The sequence below is a fragment of the Drosophila navojoa genome, chromosome 5 (assembly GCF_054131105.1).
Source record: "Drosophila navojoa isolate 15081-1374.11 chromosome 5, UAZ_NAV_1.0, whole genome shotgun sequence".
Taxonomy (NCBI): Eukaryota; Metazoa; Arthropoda; class Insecta; order Diptera; family Drosophilidae; genus Drosophila; species Drosophila navojoa.
In genome coordinates, this window is record NC_142893.1 from 7,048,744 (window position 1) to 7,071,348 (window position 22,605).

At 49.1% G+C, this 22,605-nt stretch overlaps 1 protein-coding gene across 6 annotated transcripts in view; it reads right to left on the reverse strand.

The window, feature by feature from the left end:
* The window catches only part of stan (Protocadherin-like wing polarity protein stan), a 45,875-nt gene that overhangs the window by 4,849 nt on the left and 18,421 nt on the right, over window positions 1–22,605 (reverse strand). For all 6 annotated transcript variants that reach the window (XR_016197197.1, XR_016197198.1, XR_016197199.1 and 3 more), the window contains exons 3-5: window positions 9,879–11,601; window positions 2,481–9,810; window positions 329–2,233 (exon numbers count right to left, since the gene is read on the reverse strand). Coding sequence is in view for 3 of the 6 variants with exons in the window: in XM_018105743.3 (XP_017961232.1) it covers window positions 329–2,233; window positions 2,481–9,810; window positions 9,879–11,397 (10,754 nt within the window). In the remaining 3 variants the exon portion in view is untranslated. The remainder of the gene's footprint in view (window positions 1–328; window positions 2,234–2,480; window positions 9,811–9,878; window positions 11,602–22,605) is intronic.

A 22,605-nucleotide genomic window follows, 5' to 3' on the forward strand; every position in this document is an offset into this window, starting at 1 on the left:
TGTATGGAAAAACTCGTTTGGATATGTAACTCAAACTGGATTTGCACGGCGATTGGAGTACAAAGCGGACTAATTACGTGTTGTGTGTGTGTGTGGACTAGCCGCAACAAAGAGAAACTCTTCTCGACATACGTACATATATAGGTGATTATATTTGTCTATGTATTTAGATATAGGAGGACACACCGAAGGCAACTTTAACTTTAACCAAAAACCGTAAGCGAAATGAAACCAAATCAACGTAAAATGAATAAAAAATAAACAGAAAACCAAAGGAAATCCAAAGGAAAACCAAGTAAAAGCCAAACGTAAGATAAGGATTACTCACTCAGTGTCCGTGATGCTGGCTAGCGGACCCAGCGGCTGCATGGGCGCCACCATGTTCGAGGGCGGCGAGGAGGCGCGCGAGCTGTGCCGCGAGCTGCCGCCGCCGACGACGCTGCCGGCGAGCGTGTGCCGCGCCAGCAGACCCGGATTGTTCATGTCGTTGACCAGCGCCGCGTGCGGATGCATCTGGAGATGCAGCTGCTGGGAGCCGTGCAGCGACGGCGGCTGCCCGTGGCTGGCGCTCAGCTTGCGCGCCTGCTGCTGCAGATGATCCTCCTCGGCGGTGTAGGGAAAGTGATAGCCGTTCTTATCCGAGCCCTCCGACAGGCGATCCGCCTGCTGTTGCAGCTGTTGCTGTTGCTGCTGCTGCTGCTGGTGGTAGTCGTTCTTGAGCAGCGAGTGGACCGAGTGCAGCGAGTCGGTGGCAAAGGCGGGCTGCCGCTTCAGGCTGTAGTGTCCGTCGCGTGAGCCGTAGATGTCCGGCGTGATGCGGTCTTTGGATAGGTAAGGCGACTCGGACTTGGCGCCCAGATAGCCGCTGCCCAGCGTGCGCTGCTTGTCGTAGATATTGTCACTCAAATAGGCCGCGTCCGGATGGAAGCTGCGCAGGTGGCCAATGGTCTGGGAGCCACTCGCACCGCCACCAGCACCGCCGCCCGGATAGTCCTTCTCGCTGCCGTAGTGGCTCGGCGGCTTATACGATCCGTATTTATCCGCGTAGTCGTTACGCCGCCCGTACAGGCTGTCCTCGTAGCCGTCGCGTGCATCCCGGATGTTCTCCAGAATCGAGGGCGTCATGTTGATCTTGTTGTGGTGCTGCTGCATGTAGCTGGTGTCGGTGAGATCGGGATTGGGCAGCGGATTCGGCGATATGGTCATCTTCTGGCCGTGCACGTGCTCATTGTCCGAGCCGGTGTCCTGCGACCAGCGTCCGATGTTTGGCGGCGACTGCAGATACGCGTCCGGCAGCTGGCTGGACCAGCGTGGCGCATAGACGGGCTTGTTGACGCTGGGGAACAGCTGGGGACTCTGCACCACATTCAGTTCGGGCGGCGTGGTGGCCTGCACGTGCTCCGTTATGTTCGGCAAGTAGGCGGGCGTGGAGCTAACAGCGGTGCTGCGATGCGTGCCGGAGGAGCGGGCCGTGCGGGACTCGTCATCGTCGCTGGAGTGACTGGAGGCCAGCTCCAGTGAGCGTCCGTCCGTCTCGGAGCCGGAGTCGGAGTCCTTGCGCTGCCGGCGCGTCTTCTCCTCGCTGCGCGTGCGTCCCGTGGTGGAGGACTCGAAGCCACGCAGGAAACTGGGCGCATCGCTGGCCGAGTTGTAATTCGAGGTGGAGGTCGACGTCTGCCGCAGCTGCCCATCGCTGTACGGACTGGAGCTGGTCTTGGCGGTGCTGCGCGATGTGGTGCTAGAGGCACTGATGCCTATATTCCGTCGAGCCGTATCGTAGTTGCCCGCCAGGAAAGTGCTCGGCCTCGCCGCTCCATTCACATTGTGCGAACTGTTGCTGACCACCATGGAGGAGTCCAGCAGCGGCACCTTGCGGCCCATGCAGCGCAGGCAGGTGCGCTGCAGATTCTCGCGCACTCGCTTATTGATGATGCAGTAGCCAATCAAGCAGAACAGCGCATGGAGCAGCACTACCCCGGAGAGCAGCAGACTCAGCAGCTGCGAGTGCTCCGAGGCGGCCAGCACCGCCAGCACCCACATCACGCCCATCAAAGGCAGCGAGACGACCGACAGCCAGAGCAGTGTGCGCAGATTGCCAAAGCCGAGCACGTGATCCTTGAGCGTAAAGGCCGCCTTTACCGACACGAACAGTATGAGCAGATTCACCACCGACATGCCAGCGATGGGACCCACTAGCCACCAAACGACGGGCTCGTAGACGGACAGCCAGCAGCTGGGGGAAGCAAGTTATGTATTAGATATGATATAAATATGATGGTAAATATATAAATATACAAATGAAATAAATGATTCACGCTCTGCTTGGAATGTTTTCTTTGATAGATCCTTAAGCATATCATTTCATACTCTATCATATATATGTTAGCTTATGCTATTCATTCAGAGAATCATTATTTGAGAATCGTATAGAAAGGCACTTAGAACAGAGACTAAAACTAAGTGAGATCAACTGTACTTACAATAAACTATTTCCGTATTCGTGTGCTCGCACCCCGACGGACAGACCGACGACAACAGCTGGCGCACCGTAGCCCATGGCAAAGTAGAAGCCCATCGGACCATGATTGATATCCCGCATTTCAGTCAGCATGCGATAGAGGTGGACGCAGTCGACCGTGGTCCAGCCAAAGGCGGCCAGCCAGAAGTAGTGCAGGCAGATGGCAATCAGCTTGCAGGGGAACTCGTTCTCCAGCAGGTTGCGGCGCGACTGCATGCCCACAAAGAAGAGCAGCTCGGCACAGAAGACGCAGAGGACAATGTTCTGGTGAATGGTGTTCGAGTTGGTCTGCTGGCCGCGCAGCAGGGCGAGGGCGAGCAGGACGCCCAGCAGGAGGGGCAGCGATACCATGAAGGCCGAGTACGAGGTGATCTGGACGAGCAGCGAGGGCTCGGGTATGTCCTCGGGATCAATGATGTCCACGATGACCGCATAGTTGGAGATGTGCGTGCAGCTGCAGTTGATCAGGATGGGCAGGTGGGAGACCTGCGCAAAGTCCCCATCAAAGTCGGGTATCTCCGTTTGGCAGCCGAGTCGCGTCCACTGGTTGGTGAAGGAGTTCCAGCGCACACACTGCGGATTGGAGCGTGGCCCGAAGCGGGCGGCGTCCATGTCCAGCCACATTTGCAGCTTGATGGGCTGCGAGAGATGCGGCGAGCCGAGCGAACGATAGACCATGTGCTGTGGCCTCTGCAGCTGCTCCGAGGGATAGATCACCTCCACCTGGCGCTTGACCAGGCGACGATCTCGATAGATGGCCTCGTTCTCGCCCTTGGACTGCTCGCTGCTGTCCGCATTGCCCTCGTAGTTGGGATTCAGCTGCTCGGGTGAGTCGACGCTGATCTCCTCGCCGGAGTTGCCATGGAACTCAATGTCGTCCAGATTGAGCCGTATGTGCGGACTGTCCACCTCGACGGCCTCATTGCTATTGGCCTCCTCTTGCTCCGCCGAGGCTGGCGGCGGAATCTCGTGGGCCGTGATGCGTATATCCTCGATTTGCTGTTCGCTGCTGCTGCTCGGCGCTTTGGGCACATCGAAGACCTCGACAAACTGTTGTTCCGTGCTGCTCGAGCTGCGTATGATCGTAGAGCCCCCAGATGGCATGGAGGAGGAGCCGGAAGACACAGAGGACGATGATCCCGTTGCTGAGGATATCTTGCGCGAGGGTATCTCCAGGCGTTGCTGCTCTCGCTCCGCTGACGGCACTAGGATCTGCAGAGACAGTATAGGCGTGGCCAGCTCCACATCGACGCCCCAGCGACGCGTAATGGTCTCGTCATACAGATCCGGCAGCAGCTGACCCACATCCTTGTACTGGGCGTAGGCGACAATGGCGCGATAATCGTTGCCACGACTGCCCTGGGTCACCTCATCGGTCTCCGGCGGAGTTATGCCCAGCATCTCGAGCGGCACCAGCACCTTCGAGTGCTTGTCGAACTTGTGCTTGTCCAGTATGTAGTTGTTATACTTCGGGAAGCTAATCACTGGCTTCTGCTTGGCCGAGTGCTGCAGGAAACCGCTCGTGTCCGGCAGCACCACACTTTCCGTGGTAAAGGCGTTCGGCTTCAGATACTTTGTCTTGTGGTACTCGCTCAACTGCTCCGGCTCATAGCCAAAGAGGGATTCCGTTGTGACTATGTCCAGGCCCAGCACCATGTTCCGCTGCACAATCTCAAAGGGATTCGTGTAGGTGTCGTGCTGTGAGCGCGCCAGTACGACCATGTACTTGTTGAAGGCATCGACCAGATCGTCGGGTCCCCGCTGTATCAGCTCCGTGGCGCGCTTCCATTCCGCGTCGTACTTGCGATCCAGTATAACGCTGGCCGAGTCCACGAGATTTTTGATGAAGTACTTGTCCTGGCTGTGCGTCAAGTTGAGTCCGCTCTGCATTAGCTCATAGTTGATCAGCTCCTGCAGGATGCCCTCCGTGACCAAGAGATCGGCGCCGTAGAGGCGATCGTGCGAGAACTTCAGCTCATCGGACAGATAGTCCATGTCCAGCTCGTGCGACCAGACAGCACCGCCCGCGTTTAGCAGGAACGACGATTCCATTTTGTATCTGCGGTTGTGCTTGGGCGCCGGTGGTTTGCTCACCCCGCTGCGATCCACTGCCTCGCAGGCGTGCTGCAGCTGCTCCGCCATCTTGATGGCCACGAACGAGTTCAGCTCCAGCTCCAGTTTCTCCAGCTGCGACAGCTGCCTGCGCAGCTCGACAAACGGCTCCGAGGTGCAGTTGTACATGTCCGGCACGCTCCAGCTGCCCGTTTGGCTGTCGCAGCTGCGCTGACCCTTGCCGCGCGCCGGCAGCGGACAGTTCTCGACGGTGATGCTGCCCAGCGGCGTGCGTGGCCACCAGATGCCGGCGGCAAAGGAGCGCGGACACGCATCGTAGACCACTTCGCAGCCGTTGAGCGTTACCTCCGCATACGGATTGGAGCAGGAGTCGCAGCGGCGCCCGATGACGCCCTCGCGGCACTCGCACTGACCCGTCAGCCGGTTGCAGGCGCTGTTGAAGCTGCCGATCGAGTAGCAGTCGCAGGCCAAGCAGGCCGTCTCGTTCGGCGGCTGGTAGTGGTTCGTCTTGCAGTAGCACTGGCCCGTCGTCTTGTTGCAGTCCGGATGGTAGCCCTGCTTGATGTTGCACTTGCATGGCCCGCACACGCGCTCGCCCCACCAGCCGCCCGGGCAGGGCTGCTGCAGCGTCTTCTCGCAGTACTCCCCATGCTGGTACGTGCTGTTGCACTCGCAGCTGTAGCCGCGCGAGAGGCTGGCGTTGGCGCGGCAGACACCGGCTGCGCACGGCTGCACCGTGCAGATGGGCGCGCAGTCGGTGCCCACGTAGCCGTCGCTGCACTCGCAGCTGGCGCGATCCCAGCTGGTGGAGCAGCTCGAGTGGGCCGGGCAGCTGCTGGGGCATTGCGCGCGCGACTCACAGCCATCCTCGACATTTTCCCGTATGGTGGGTCGCGAGAGCACCGCCTGGCTCGCCCCGATGCGCACGTTCTGCAAGCAGCCCTCGAAGGGCACGGCGTCCTGGACGACCCCGATGGTGCCATCCACGCTGCCCATCACTATCTTGCCCACGTAGAGGCCCTGCACCTTCTGCGACATGGGCACCGCGCCCGTGCGCTGGCCATAGTCCACGGAGAACTGGATCTCGGAGCCCTGCACCCACTTGATTTCCACGCGATGCCACTCGCCGTCCGAGAGATAGGCGCCCGCCAGGTACATGGGCTCGTTGTCGTAGACGTAGTAGAGCACGCCGTGCTTCAGGCAAATAACAGCCGAGCTGTTCTGCCCAATCTGTATCTGCATGAGGAAGGCGTCCTCCTGCCGCGTGCGCAGCGAAAACGCCGTCAGCCACGGCAGCTGGATGGGCCGCAGCAGCGGATTGAAGCTCAGGCTGCCGTCGCCGGAGAAGCGCCACGGGGCAGGAATATTGTCCTGGCAATTGTTGCCCGCATAGCCCTCGGGGCAGTCGCAGGTGTAGATGCCCCAGCCCTCGCGGCAGCTGCCGCCATTGAAGCACGGCACCGAGGCGCACAGCGGCGACTTCTGGGGACAGCCCGAGATGGTGCCATTGTCCGCCACATACGAGTTCAGATCCACGAAACGATCATCGATGCGGAGGTCCGAGATGCAGCCCACAAAGTCACGATTCGCCACCGGGAAGTGGGCGGGTATGCGTGGCAGGCCGCCCACCTGCAGCGGGCCGGTCAGATCCAGGAAGCGATGGCAGGTCTCGGTGAGCAGCGCACAGCGCTTGTCCAGCCGCAGCGTCGTCTGATTGGCGCAGTTCCAGGGCGCGCCCAGTTGCCCGGACAGGGCGATCGCTGTGTCGCATTTATCGAGCACGACGGTCACAGTGCGATTGAAGTAGATGATTTCCACCTCGTGCCACTGGCCGTCCGACACCTTCGAGGGCTGGACGAGACCCACGCGCTCACTCCGATCGCCCAGCGAGAAGGAGAAGCTGATGTGTCCGTCCAACAGTTCCAGTGCAATGAAGTCGTGCAGCTCATTATACCGGCCATTGTAGAGCAATAATCCATTGTCCTGCACCGTGGCAAAGCGCAGCTTCAGATTGAAGCGATGTCGCTGCTTGAGGCTCTCGAAGGTCAGGAAGGAGTTGCGCGAGAAGGAGCGCGCTCGCAGCTCACACGTCGCCGTATACGGCGGAGGCTGGGAGCTGAGATAGTTGTTCATGCAGGACAGTCCGCCCTCGCAGGCATCGGAGCTGCAGGGGCGCAGCTTATTGATGCTCGTCTCGCAGTTCGCGCCCGTGTGGGTGTCGGGGCAGACGCAGGTGTAGCCGCCTTCGCGGCGCACACAGCTGCCGCCATTCTGGCAGGGATCGGAATAGCATAGATCCACCTCCGTGTCGCACAGGTAGTGCTCCTTGCTGCCCGTGAAGCCCTCTGGACAGGAACAGGCAAATGTATTCACCGGATAAATGGGCCGAAACAGCACCGTATCGCTGTGTATGAACTCTGAGGCATTGCCGAACTTCAGCACCGTGAGGCACTCCTCAAAGTTGAGGCAGGGCTCGCGCACGCACAGATTGTCATCGAAGGGCAGCACCTCCACGGTGGCCAGGCGGGCGAGAATCGCGCGATTCAGATAGACGCGCTCCTGCAGGTACTGCGGCGTATAGTACTCCTCGTGCGAAACATCGGGCCGCTTGGCCGAAAAGCTGACGTTGAGTATGCGCGAGGTGACGTCCGTGTCGTCCTGTATGCTAAAGATGAAGATGCTCTCCTTAGGACAGGGTATGATGGCGGCCAGGCCATCCAGGAAGAAGTTCAGCAGTGGCGATAGGAATGCCTCCTCCGTCATCTCATTCAGGCGCACAGTGACCGAGTTGAACAGCATATCCTCCGTGATCAGGCGCACCGATAGCTGCATGATGGCCTTCGCCTCGTTGATGCCATCCGACACGGAGACCTCCATTGTGGCAAACTTGGGCACATTTGTGTTGAGCTGCGGGCTGAGTATCAGACCACCCGAGCTGCTATTCAGACGCAAGAGATTCGCATTGTTGCCGGACAGAATGCGATAGTTCAACTTATCGCTGACATCCGCATCGAAGGCGGGAATACGTCCGATTTCGCCACTGGGAAAGTGATCTCTGAAATTATTGAAGATCACCTGGAAGTCGCGCAACTCCGGCGCATTGTCATTCACGTCCGTGACCAGAATCTCAATGTGTGCATCATTGCGCAAGGGTGGACTGGCTGCTCGCACCACCAGCTCGAAGCGCTTACGGGATGACTCATAGTCCAGCTCCGTCATGGTCAGCAGCTGAGCACGCTCCGATCCGGGTCGCGTGACCAGCGAAAAGGAATTGGAGTCATCGCCGCCAATAATCGAATAGTGCACCACCGCATTGACACCCTCATCTGGATCGTGCGCGTGAATCTCACCGACCACCGAACCCACTGGCGAATTCTCGGGCACATAGAGCGTTATCTTGTCGGAGGCAAACGTTGGAGGCGAATCGTTGACATCTTCCAGGCGGATTTGCACCTCCACAGTGGAAGACAATGGCGGGGAGCCCTTGTCCACGGCTATGGCCGTCAGATGGTAGGTGGCCACACTCTCCCTATCCAGGCCCTTGTTCGTGCGTATTGTGCCCGACGTGGGATCAATCACAAACGAGCCATCCTCCACATCACGATCGCTGAGCAGGTACTTGATGCGTCCATTCAGTCCGATGTCCGGATCACTGGCCGACACCTGTATCACCGAGGTGCCCACCAGCGCATCCTCCAATATGGATGCTTGATACAATGGATTCTTGAAGGCTGGCGCATTGTCATTCACATCCGTGACGCTGATCTCCACGTCCGTGGTGTCGCTGAGCGAGGGATTGCCGCCATCCTTAGCGGTGACCGTGAGCAGATATCCGCTCGTCGTTTCCCTGTCCAGTGGGGCACTAGTTATAATGGCGCCCGTCTGGGGATTAATCGTGAACGGATCCGGGCTGCTCAGCCCGTTGATGCTCTCCTCGTTCAGGGAGTAGGTAATCTGTGCATTGATGCCCACGTCGCTGTCGGTGGCTGAGACCACGAGCACTGTGGTGCCCACGGGCGCGTCCTCGAACACCGGAGCACTGTACGGCGCATTCTCGAAGATGGGCGCAAAGTTGTTCGCATCCGTGATGTTTATGTGCACTGTGGCCGTATCGGAGCGTCCGCCCGAGTCGGTGGCCGTGACAGTCAGCAGGAAACGCTTCTCCTGCTTGTAGTCCAATGGCTGCGCTATGGTTATCAAGCCACGCCCATTCTGCGAGGTAATGGCGAAGCGTCCACGTGTATTTCCCGTGCTGATCTCGTAATGCAAACGCGAATCCTCATCCGGATCGGTGGCAGTGACTGTCGTCACTGGCGTGCCCGGCGGCTGATCCTCACCCACATTGGCCTCATAGTATTTGGGATTAAAGCTGGGATCATTGTCATTCACGTCCTGCACGGTGATCACCACCGAGGAGCTGGCCGACTTGGGCGGCACGCCCCCATCCTTGGCCACCACCTGAAAGGCAAAGCGACTCTGCTCCTCACGGTCCAGCGGCTTGATCGTCTGCACCCAGCCAGTGCGTGCGTCCACGGCCAGCGGGAAGTTGTCATCGCGCTCGGATATGCTGTAGCTGATCTCTGCATTGGCGCCCTCGTCCGAATCGTAGGCCTGCACCCGGATGATGTTGTAGCCCACGGGCACATTCTCGAGCACGCTCTCCTGGAACTGCGACGTGTAGAAGCGTGGCGCATTGTCGTTGGCATCGATCACGTTGACCAGCAGCTGGGTGGTGTTGCTGCGCGACGGGCTACCCCCATCCTGGGCACGTATGACCAGGCGATAGCTGCGCACGCTCTCGTAGTCCAGCGGCTTGACCAGACTCACATCTCCGCTCATCGAGTCTATGGAGAACTGAGACTGCGTATTGCCGCCAATGATGGCATAGCGAATCGCCGCATTGTTGCCCTGATCCGCGTCGGTGGCCCGTATGTGGGCGACGGTGTTGTCGTCGCCCCACTGATCCTCGGGCACCTGGACGGTGTAGGTGCGCTCGCTGAACTGCGGATAGTTGTCATTGTCATCCAGGATTTTTACCATCACACTGGCCGTTGCGGTCTTGCGCTCGCTCTGTGCGGCGGCCATGTCCGAGGCGGTGACGAGCAGATGATAGCTGTCGGAGGCCTCGCGGTCCAGGCTGCTGCGCGTGGAGATGACGCCTGAGCGCGAGTCGATGCGAAAGATGGGCATCTCCTGGTCCTGTGCGGCACCCAGGCCATCTAGTGGGAAGAGAGTGTAAGGATGGGAGTGGCTAAGGGGATATATCGGGCTCTATTTGGGTACTCACCGGTGACGGCCTCAATGCCGTACTCGATCTCCGCATTCTTGCCGATGTCCTGGTCTGTGGCGCGCAGCGTTATCACCGTGGAGCCCACCGTGGCGCCTTCCCGTATGCTCGCCTCGAACTGCTCCGCCTCGAAGGTGGGACTGTGATCGTTGCAGTCGAGCACGTTCACCTGGAGCGTGGTGGTGCCGCTGCGTGGCGGAAAGCTATCGTCTGTGGCCACCACCCGAAAGTAGTGCACATCCATGAGCTCGCGGTCCAGGCTAGCCGATGTCGTGACAACACCCGTGCGTGAGTCCACCTTGAAGAGCGACTGTGAGCGCGAGTCCAGCAGCGAGACCATCGAGTAGACCACAGGCGAGTCCTCGGGATCACGTGCCCGCACCGTGGTCACAGCAGCGCCCGAGGGCTGCTCCTCCAGCACGGAGGCCACGTAGAGCGCCTGCTCGAAATAGGGCGACTGATTGCGCAGCTCGCGCCGCACGCGCTTCGCAATGTCCGTGTCATTGAACTCCTGATGGTGATAGACGATCTTCAGGCGATGATCCGAGTCGACAATATCGTTGCGATTGCAGCGTATGTTGAACGTGATGCTGACCTTCCACATCGACTCGTGTATGCAGACATCCCGACTGGCCACCAGATCGCGATTCTGGTGCTCGATCGCAAAGCGCTCGTCGTTCACGTCCAGGAAGTTCACCTTGCAGTGCTGGCACACGGACTTGGGCAGGAAGGCGTTCAGGTTGTTGATGAACTGCGACTTCCTCAAACAGATCTGGTTCCACTTGTCTGTCGTGTGGATGGCATAGGAGGCGTATGTTTCGGATATCCATTGCTTGGCATCGGTGATGCGGCGATGCAGCGCGGGCTGCAGCTGGAGCGGATCGGTGGCGGTGGCGCGACGCTTCCGGCTGAGTATGCGATGACGCATCTCGTTGTCGAAGCTATTGCCAAAGATCAGATCTCCGGCACGGAAGTCGGTGCTATTCTGGCTGTACGCCAGCTCCAGCTGATTGCCATCGAGCTGGATTAGCTGGGCGCTGCGGCGCCTGCGTCGCTTCGAGTAGCCCGTGTTGTCCTCCTCCTCGAAGCGATGCAGATGATGCAGCTCCTGCTCGATGCGTCGATCCTCGTTGCAGCTGTGGCCCGAGATGAATATGCGCACCGGCAGGCTGTAGTAGTCGATCGACCTGAGCCGATTCGATGTGGAGTCCACGTAGAAGGTAAACAGATTCGGGTAGTAGATGCCGTCGCACTTGAGCGACTTCTTCAACTGGATTTGGCCATCCTTGTGGCTGACCGAGACTAGATGATGCACAAAGTTCGCCGACTTGTGGGCATTGATTTTATAATGCCGCTCCGAGCCGAGCTTATAGACGGACGCATTAAAGATGACGGCGCCCGGCGGCGTCTCCTCATGCACGATGATTAGGTAGCCCGTTATGTGGACCAGGTGGGTGGCCAGTTGTAGCCAGAGCAGGAGCCACGACCAATGCCGCCAAGGAATCGACTTTGTTTGCATGGCAACGGCTCTTGATTATCCTCCTTGTTGATATCCGTTGGGCGAGGTCTCTGCACCTCAATACGAGTGTGTCTGTGTGCCTCTGTGTGTGTGTGTGGTTATGTGGGCGTGTTCGAGTGTGTGTGTGTGTGTGCGGCTTGAATGGCAAACAAACCACAGCGCAATTAATGCCTCTATTCAATTATCATTGGTGCGCTGCATTGCCTGTGGAGGAAAAAGGAGTAAAAGGAGCAAAGTGAAGCCAAGTTAGCAATTGATTTATATAAATGAATATACAAGCATACACCCCTACACACACACACAGCCATGGCATAGTCACTCATATAGTGTCATGTACATGGCTGTCTGTCTGTGTAAGCCATAAATTAAATCAGCGCTCAAAAGTAGGCAACAATTTTCGACATACACCAGGCAAATATGACGCATACGCCACGCTGTCAAACGGGGCCAGGGAGTCGAATCTGTCACAGCTGCTGACAGCTTCAATGCTGCCTTTTGGCTTAATTAAACACGAACACAAGTTCATGAACTCTACGAGAGTGACTGAGCGATGCCCTCTATGTAGAGAGATGCTGATGTGGTCTACTGTAATATCTCAATGTTATTATAATAAATCCAAATTTGAATGGCGTGGATAATGAATTAAAATCAAAGCTTAAACATAATACAAATGTATATATATATATATGTTCACAAAGATTATGAATAATAATTTCGAATCATATCTGCCAAAAAAAAATATTTACAAAAAAAAAAATAAATAAATATTTACTAAACATATTTATTTCATAAAAGATATACCAAAAATATATTAATTATAAAAAAAATATTAGAGCCTAAATTTTAGTATTTTCTTTTGCAGCTGCCAAAAATTTTATTTTCAAATAAATTTATTGGCTGAAAAAATATTTGTAGCAACAATATTTATTTTATATATGAAACAATTATTTTTAAATATTTTACTATAGAAAAAAAATATTGTATACGATATAAATATTTGTCGTATATATTTTATATGTGAAATAAATATGTAAAAAAAATATAAAACAATAATTTTGACAGCAGCAATAGAAAACTCTTCTGACATGAATCATAGGATTTTTTTTATTGGAATTATCATTTAAATTTTGTCTCTTAACAATAAAACTAATATAAAGAAATATATCAACTGAATAAATATATCCATGTAAAATTTAAGAAATCTTTTAGCTAACCAACTGTGAGTCCAGATTAGTGCAATGTGTGCACATCTCATATTTACAGGGTATTAAAATCCTTCTGTTTACTGTTTGCACTCAGAAATTTATGTTGACAGCTTCGCAAGCGGAGGACATGAAAACAAAGGACAGCGACAAGGAGAGGGGACGAGAGAGGGAGAGAGTTTTTAATTTCATTTTGTCGTTCATATGAAAGCGAGTAAGTTGAAACCCAAAACTTTTCATTTTCTGCTAAAAATGAAGCTTGAAAAATTTGATTTTAGCAATTTTTATCAACCAGCTCCCCTTTGTTGTGAGCTCTATGACTATCTCTATTCCCGTCTCTTTCGTCTCACGTTTGAAGTATTATTTCTGGATCCCCGAAGCTGAAATACAGCTTAATCAGATAGCACACACTCCCCATACATTGCACAAAACAGCCAACAAAGCGCCGCAGCTTTGACTGTGTGTGTGTGTGTGTGTGTGGCAGCTCGAATGACCGACTGTCACACAGAGCTCCATTATCAACAAAGTTTTTGCAAATTTAATGCAATTCGATTTGGGCCGAGAGCAGCGGCTCGCTAATGCGCCTTGCCGAGCTCATTTACGGGCTAATTAAGAGGGCACCAAACAGTACACATGCATACGCACTTACCAACACTGGCCGAGTGTCAAAAGTGCAAGGGGTACAACATGGCCAAGGGGCAAGAGTGGCCTGGGTCAGACTGGGATAATGAATAATTCCATATAAGAGCTCGAGTGTTCAATTTCAATTTTATGCCCCTAACGAGCAACTGGCCCTTTATTTCGGCACACACACACACACACACACACACTGACTCATACAAGTTTTCCCACGTTGCGCATTCGCCCCGTTGCGCCTCACTGCATACGAACGGCTGCAGTTCAGCTACCAGAAATTTATGCTTGCCCCCAAAGGAGAGGCATTCGCCTTCGGCTCCTCCCCGGCTCGCCTCTTCACTCTGTGGCACACTCAGTGGGCTTTCGTTAAGCTCACTTTTAATTGCAGTGTTAACATGTTTAATTAAAATTTCAGCTTGAACGCGCAGCGAGCGCGCGCTCGCGCTTTATGAAAAATGCAAAGTCGAGACGGCTGCCAGACATGAGGCGTGCTTTGTTGTTATTGTTGTGGCAGCCAAGTGTGTGCATGTGTATGAGTGTGTGTGCCTCGGGTGTGCCGCTGCCAGCTACGATTGGTAGTCAACCAGCGTACGCCCAACTAAATGTGAGCTCTTTTCATGCTACGTCAAGCTTGAAACAAAAACAAAAAAAGGAAAAAAAAACAAGCGAAATAATATATGAAAACTGCAGCGCGGCATCAAAAGTCAACAACATGAAATTATGAAATTTTCACACGCTGACTACGACAACAGCAACAACAAGAACAACAACAACAGTAATACGTAAGAAAAATTTGATTAAGTGCTTCTCAGCTAGACGAAGATTAGATGCTCTGCTCTGCTTATGGAGGAAAGTCAATGGAGATGAACGAGAAGATCTGAAACTTGGATTGGATGTAGGTATATTTACATGAAGCTAACTGGCTGCATATAAGCTGAGAATAAGATTTGTTATATACATATGTATATAGCATAAATTAAACGGCTTGAGCAATAGTTCCGTAGTTATCAGAGTTCAATTGACTTAGACTTGACATCTTGAGTGAGTGAGGGAGCTAAGTAGATTTACATATACTAAGAAAAAGACTTTATTTACTTATAATTTATGTATAGATAGCAATAAAGCATTTACAAAAAAAATTATGATAGAATAAATGAAATAAAATCGTATCAACGGAAATATATAGCTTTCAGTATATTATTAATAATAAAAAAATCGATATATAAAAGAAATCTACAATCTACATATATGTATATTTGACTTTATGAACTTAATTTGAGCTAAATACAATTTATTTCATTTTTATCCAAGAACAATTTCGGAGAACTAATAACAATTTAATTTATTTTAATATTTTTACTAATGTATATATTTTTATTTCATTGCATACCTTAAGAAGACTAGGATTTAGTACACATTTGATATCACTTGATTTTTGATATATGTAAACACAAGAGTCTAACTAAGCTTATTTCATATATCTAGCACAAGCTTAGAGCCAAGCCCACTGCACTAACATTTATACCCTAACCCATTAAATACCCTATATTGTTTATAGAGAAAACCCAACGACATGTGTCAGATGCGCTCAGGTGTGAAAATGTTAGGGCTCCGCTTTGAAAATTCTTAATGCATAACGTTTACTAGTAGTAGTAGTTGTTGTTGTTCTTCTTCTTCTTCTTCTTCTTCCTCTGCTTCTGCTTCTTCTTCTTCTCCTTCTTGTTGCGGCTTGTGCTGCTCTTGTGTTATGCACAGTTTGGCGCAAACTATTTGCCGAAAACATTTTATCGCGACTGTTGCGGAACTAATTAATGTTTTATATAAAAACTGTGAAGCAGAGTGTAGTGTGGAGTGTGGAGTGTGGCGTGTGTGTGCCAGTGTTGTAAAGTGTAACAGTGTGTGTGTGTCGCAGTGTTGCAAAGTGTGTTGCCTAGCTTTCGACATAAATTACAATTTGAAGCGCGGCTCCCATTTTGGCACTTTGGATGCATAATTAATGAACGCAACTGACGCAGCCCTAATTAACAATGCGCCAAGGCGATGGCAGAGCCGAATTACAGCGTGTCTCGAGGAGATGGAGCAGCAGCAGCAGCAGCAGCAGTGGAGCAGCGGCCTAGGGCATAGGTTGTAGCTATCGAGGTAATGTGGCGCAGCTGATATGCTGATATGATATATAGATAGATACATACATATATTTATGTATATATATGGCTTCGACTTTGCCTTAAGATGGCGTCACTGGTGAAAACCTATCAACAGACAACACACACACACACACCCACATACACACACCCACACACACAGCTGAAAATGAGCTGTCAAATTCAAGAAGCCAGCCAAAATTTGTCACATGTAATATACACCAGCTGTGCGTGTGTGCGCGTATATATGTGTGTGTGTGTGAGTAAGACTGGGTGCTTCTCAGCTATATTTACTCTCAGGTGTTTACTTGTAGCATTCACAAAAGGCAAAGGGTTGCCAAATGCCGTCACCCTCGCCATAAACATGCGAATTTTACGAGACAGCGGGAAACTTTTTTAAGTAGCGACATCTTTGCGTTACCTGAAATTATATATGCCACACCCCCACCCCAACTACTGAGCTTAGCACCCGCCCCAGACTCAGCACAATCCAACCCAAGCCAGCTCAACATCAGCCCCCAAGCGTCCTGCTTGGAGCCGTGTCTTGAAAACTTTTTTTGCGCTCACTCCCCCTCTCCCTCTCTCTCTCTATCTCTGTCTCCCTCTCTGAGCTCTGATAAAATTTCAGCGCACTTCAAGCTAAAATGCAAAGCAAACAGCGAACACTAAAAGAAACCAAAAATAAAACAAAGCAAAGTCAACGTTAAGCTTGATACAATTTTAATATATACATCTATATGTATCTATATAGCTGCGCTGTGGGCGCGATGGGCGTGGCGTGGCCCTGTCAGCTTGTTTTGTCTTTGAGCTCACAGCTAATGAGCGCCCAAGTTTTGCTTCATTTTTTGAGAAAGTTTTTTTTTTTTGTAATTTTTAGAGTGTCGACGGGCGAAGGTAGAGATGCGTGGCAGAGCAGGAGTCAGAAATTTTTGAAATTTGCTTTGTTTAAGCAGTTAAGAAAGATGCGTAGAGGAGGAGCAGAAGCAGGAGCTGGAGCAGGAGCAGAAGCAGAAGCAGGAGCAGGAGCAGAAGCAGGAGCTGGCGCAGCAGGATGGGCAACTGCTTGCTCTGGCTAATGAAAATTGATCAACATTAGGCGTCTCATTATTGTCACTTGGGCAATTTGCTTTGATGGCTTTGTTGCGCTTGTTGCTGTTGTTGTTGTTGCTGTTGCTTTAATTAGCCTGAAGCAAACGAAATTGGCATAGCTTAAATATAATTGGGCCATTGCAGCAGGCAATACAAATACATGCACACACTCACACACATAAGCAAATCAATTACGTGCGGACACACATAATGGGCGTGGCTGGCATGAAACAAACACACAATAAATACCACGTTTGCTAATAATAACAATAATTAAATCAAGAGCATTTAGCTCGGGCTGAAGGAGGATGCATATATGTATGTATATCTGATGCCATTTTCGGCATCCAAGACTTTCACTTTGATGTCTGAGCACTGCAGCATCAAGTAGTAAGGATAGATATATGAGTATAAATAGATAGAGAGCATTGCAGATATAAAGCAGGGGAAATTTGCATAGCTCTTTATGGGGTATTATTAACTCTGCTGCTCTGGCTGAATGCCATGATATTTTTGATGCGTCTGATATTTGATTTATAAAGTCTTGAAATATTTAAAATTTTGTAAGAATCGTAACGAGTTGATTATCTTGATGATAATCAATCTCTGACTCTCTACTCCTTTTAGGATTTTTATATCAAATGTTAGGATGGTATCTACATATTTCAATAAGCATATTCAGCTGCCTTCTACTCATTTTTGCTCTTATGAAATAGCACACAGAAAATAGTAATAGGCAGCTGAATATTAGTTTACATTGAGTTAACATTGCTCTTTTTTTAACCTTGGGTTAACATACAAACATTAGCTTAACAGTCGCTGATGAATGACTTGCTTTCAGCACAACACAATGGACATTTAAGCTTTGATATTTTGAATTGGATCGAGTCAGAAAAGTTAACTCTAGTTCATCTCTGACTGTCTATAACTCGCAGTGTTATTGGAGCTCCATTCAGTCAGTCGCTAAGACTAACTGTATCATTTTTCTCTTGCCTGCTTCTTACTCAGTCAACAGCTGTCAGCAGACAATTAATTTAGTTGTTTTTCTTTTCTTTTTTTCTGAGGGGTGTGTGACACAAGTTCAACATAATTTCCATAAATTGCTGGCTAATTTGCCAGCTCATAAGCGTGCAAGGGCGGGGGATTGGCATGTTTGTGAAAACAACAAGCGAGCAAACAAACATGAGATGCAATAAAATTCGTCTGGCAGGTTTGCGTGCCGGAAATGCGATTCCGGTCTAGACACAATAAGGGAATATTCCAAATGTTATTAGTGCCGACAACAGGACTGAAACTACAACAGCAACAACAACAACAACAGCAATAGCATTGGCAATAACAATGAGTATAATAATAACACCTGCAGACAGCATTTTACTGCATTAAAAGCGCATTAGTTGCGAGTGAGAGAAAAAGGTGGAGCCATGCTGCGTATACGTAATACGTGGCATGAGTCCTGTGCTGTGCGAGTTCCCCCAAAGGAGCAGGTGCAGCCGATTGTGAACACACACACACACACATGCACACATATACACTTTTTTAGTTGCCACAACTTGAGTGCTCACTGCCAGAGTCCATGAAATGCCCAAGGTATTTGTGTGCGTGTGTGTGTGCGTGCGTGAGTTTGTGTTTTGGGAGATGCGAAACACTTTGCAGCAAATTAATTTGAGCTTTTAGCTCGAACAGCGAATGCTTAGTGACAATTAATGTGGCATTAAAGCTGAAATATTACGTATACGCAGCGCATTGCACATAAATATATAAATTTTTATTGATTTCAGGCCGAGCAGGAAACGGGGCCAAGGCAGCGGAAACAGCAGCCACAGCAATGCAAGATGAACGAACAAGCACAAGTACATGATGCAACAACAACAACAACAACAACTTTATTCCACTTTTGTTGGACATGCAACAAGGAAAAACTGCTGGAAGCGGCAACAAAAGAAATACCAACAACCAAACAATATCAACAAGATGGAGCGAGAGCCAAAGTAGTCGACTCGAGATGCTTGTGGCACAGCCTTCTCCCAGTCCCAGTCCCAGGCCCCCCCCCCATCAGCCTCGCTCCACGCAGACACAGAAATGCAATTGAGTTTAAACGGCAACAATTGTGTTCTCTCTGCTGGCTGCTTGTTTGCATAGAACTGTGCATAGAAACCAGTCGAAAACACATATATGTATGTGGACGGGGGGGAAGTATGCCCCCTTCTCTCCCTCTCTCTCAACTAGACGTGCAACATGGTGTACAAATTAAAAATGTGCCAGCGGCGTGACAAAACTCTAAATATAACAGGAACTACAAACAAGCAGAGCCAAGCAGACCCGAACAGAGCTGAGAATTTGTAAAATTAAACCTGTGCCCCAGACTTCTCCCATTTCCATGTTAATAAATCTGACACAGCATCTGTCATGAGTACAAATTCTGCAATTGCTTTGCGTCTCTCACTCTCTCTCTATTTATTATTATTATTATTATTTTCTTTTTAAATGCTGCAATCTATAGCAAACATCGTTTTCAGAGCTGAAAGTTTGCATTTAGCTTCAGTTACTTTAGAATGCAAGTTTATCAAATTAAGCAAAGCAGTTCATACTTAATTGTAGCTTGCTTGAAATTTTAAATTACAGTTTATATATATGTATATTTAACTAACTGTGTGAAAGTTATGTATAATAAATTTAAACTACAATTTAGTACATGTTCAAAGTGTTAAGCACTCAAATACATAATTCTGCTCTTGCTGGGGATAAAATTCTGGCGAATGGGGAATGATATGAGCGTCTACAATAGACAGAATAATAAAAATTATATATTTTTTTTAGACTTTAACTGCAGTTTCATTTTTCTGTTATCGATAACAATCGATAATTTAATCTAAAATATATTCTTAAAACATATTTCAACCAAATTAAGATTAATGATAAGCCAAATGTAAATTTTTTGCTACATTAAAATTATTTAATAATAAATTTTGTATAGTAAAAGATAAGCTGAATGCAGATGTTATGCTGTGAAAGTCTTTCCTTAGTAAATGTTATATGATTAACGATTTTCTATAATAAAGATTCAGCTAAATGACTATTTTATGCACTGAAATTCTCCCTATACTAAAAGTTATTTAATGATTAATTTTCTTTAGTCTAGACTCAACTAAGTCGTAAAACCAGTGTGGATTTACTGCAAGATCATCTTTGCATGGGGTTCGGGGTATCTCTTTGTCAGGCACACTCTTACTGTTTCCACTCAAGCTCAAAGTTCTTTTTATACCCTGAACCCATTGAAAATTATTGACATTACCGAGTTGGCATAAAAGAAACCCAAGTCGTAGCGTATCTACTATTCCAGCAGCTCTACGACTCTTACTTATTTGCTGCTCTCTCTCTCTCTCGTTGCTCGCCTTATAAAGGCATCTATTTAATTAATATTTGTACAGCTCAAAGCCGTAAGCTCTGACTTTTTATTATTTACGATTGCTTATTGTTCTCTCTGGATTCTACTGATGATTTTCAGCTCTCAATTAAAAGTTGTTGAGCATGGTTCTTATGATACAGTTGGCACAGTTAAGAAAACTTCAGCTGCAAGCATTCCCTCCTTCTCATTCCCTACGCTCTATATATATAGCAAACGATTTATTACCTTAACAGCACATATTTTCTTTATCTGAATCACAATTCCTGTAAAATGCATCAAGAGATTAAAAAGTTGTCATGTATATTTAATGGCTACGACAGGCAGAGTCAGAGTCAGCTTAACTGTTGCCATTATCAGCACGAAAAAAGCAGGAAATGTGTAGACAAATAGAAAATAAAATTCTCTATTTATTATATTTAATGTTCGCCAGGCAGGCACATTTACTCCACACACACACACTCACACACATACACTTTGTACATACTTCATAAATACTTTCCAGCTACGACGCTACTCAGGCTACTTATACGCAATGCAAAATTTATGGCTCTGCTTGGAGTTTCGAGTGGGTAGCAATAGACAAGACTCGGCGCAGCAGAGGCTGGCCCCAAGCAGCCATATATTATGGCTACATTAAGTATATATATACATGCATATATATGTATATATATTTAAATTTAAATGCAAATCAAGACAGAGCTAAAATGGAATGAAATGCCAGCTGGCGAAAGCTTTAAGAATTTCCGTACTAGTTGAGCACTTCATTAGTGGCTTGTGGCAATTGGCGCGTATCGTGGAATTTATTTGCCGCTGTCAGCTGGCTGGCATTTTCCATTTAATTGTGCCGCGTCTACGTGGCCAACGTGGAGCAAGAAAAACTGTTGCCCAAAAAGTTTCCGCTGGCTTCAGCCGTGTGACACAAAAATCAATAAGCGACGGCGCTGGCAATTAATGTGCGACAATTGCAGAGAGATTGTCTACAATCTAACTGAGCAAAAAAGTCGAGAAAAACTAGAGATTCTCTTAAGTTCGGTGCAGAAAGTTTGAGCGCAATAAATTTGCCCGGATCGAGCTGGGAAACGAAACTACATTTTTACATTTAAACCCGCAAGCCAGCTAAATGTCCTGGCAAAAGTTGAGTCATTCTGCGGCGCTGAAAAGTATGCTATGATTTTTTTTTTTTTTTAAAGAAGTCGCACAGAGAATGACCAGCAAAGAGCGTGCATAACTAGAGCAAACGGCAGTCGAGAGTTGTATCGCATCTGCGTGAGTGAGCTGCAGCTGAGTTACATAGAGGAGTAGGAGTGGAGTGGGGCAGGCGAGTGGCTGGCATCTGTTTAACTTGTGCTGAGCCCTCGAGTTAATTGAAATGCAGCCGTGCGCTTTGTTAAATCTCAAATGATAAACATTGCCAGCGGCCATAGATCAAAGTACAAAGGAGTAGCAGCAACAGCAGGAGTAGCAGCAACAGCAGCAGGAGCAGGAGGAGCAGGAGGAGCAGGAGAAGCAGCGGGTTGCATGCTCTACTCAAACTCAGCTCAGAGACGACTTGTCTCGCTTTGTGGCTGACACGCTGCGTTGCGTTGTTTGCAATTAAGTTTTGTGACAGCAAAGGCACTCGCAACATATGGCAACGCTTAATCAACAGAACAATGGCTGCCGGAAATGTGCTGCCACTGTAAGACAGAGAGAAAGAGAGAGGGAGTATGTGTGTGAAAAGACGCCAGCAAAAGCTATCAACTGATATACAAAGATACTCCTAACACACTCACACTCACACACACACACACACACACACACACACACACACACACACACACACACACACTCACACACATGGAACTGCATTACACACTCCTTTCGTGTATGTGGGTCACGCATTGAAGCGCAAATGCCATTGAATTTATTTAATTTATAGTTGGCCTAGCGCTGGCTATGCTTATGTTAATGCCAGCTTAATGGCGTTCAACAGCTTTATGGCGAATTTATACAGCTCTATAAGAGAAAGACCTTGCCCTGAGCGAGAGGCACTTAAAGTGCCGCATTAATCTCTATAAACTCGAAAGCGATTTAAATAAATTGACTCTGCAGTCACTCAAGACGTCGCTAACTAAATTGTCAAGCCAAAAGGAAAGTCGTTTTGACATGCACATATACAAATACACACACACACGTACACACATGGATATCAGCTATGTATGCTAGTTGCCTGCAAAGTAGAGCAATGTGAAAGTGTTTCGTGCAGATATCAATTAATTGAAAGCATTTCAATGCACATGCCGACAATAAGTGCTATCAGCTTTGCTAATGATTCACAGCGAGGCAACAAATAGACGCTGCAGTGGTGTAGACTAAGAGATGCCCTGGAATAAATTATATTACCTGTGAAAAGCCACTATCGAAAGAATCGGATTGAAAGATTACTTGGATTAAGATATAATCGAAGAAAGGCAAAATTGCTATAAAAATCAACACTATGAAGATCCTAGAAACGTCTATTTGTAAAAATATCTTTTATAGTTGTAGCAGAACAGATCGAAGCATGGCCTGGACTATACTTTATTCATAGAACTATGTTTTCATATTGAAACATCAGTGATGCTAAAAGATACCCGAAAAAGTACACCAAAACAAACTTGCTATAAAAGCCAATTAAAGTCCATTGGAATTTGATAATAGCAGGTTTGAATTTCGTGTGTTAGAGGTCTTCCATGAAACGTCTATTCAGCGA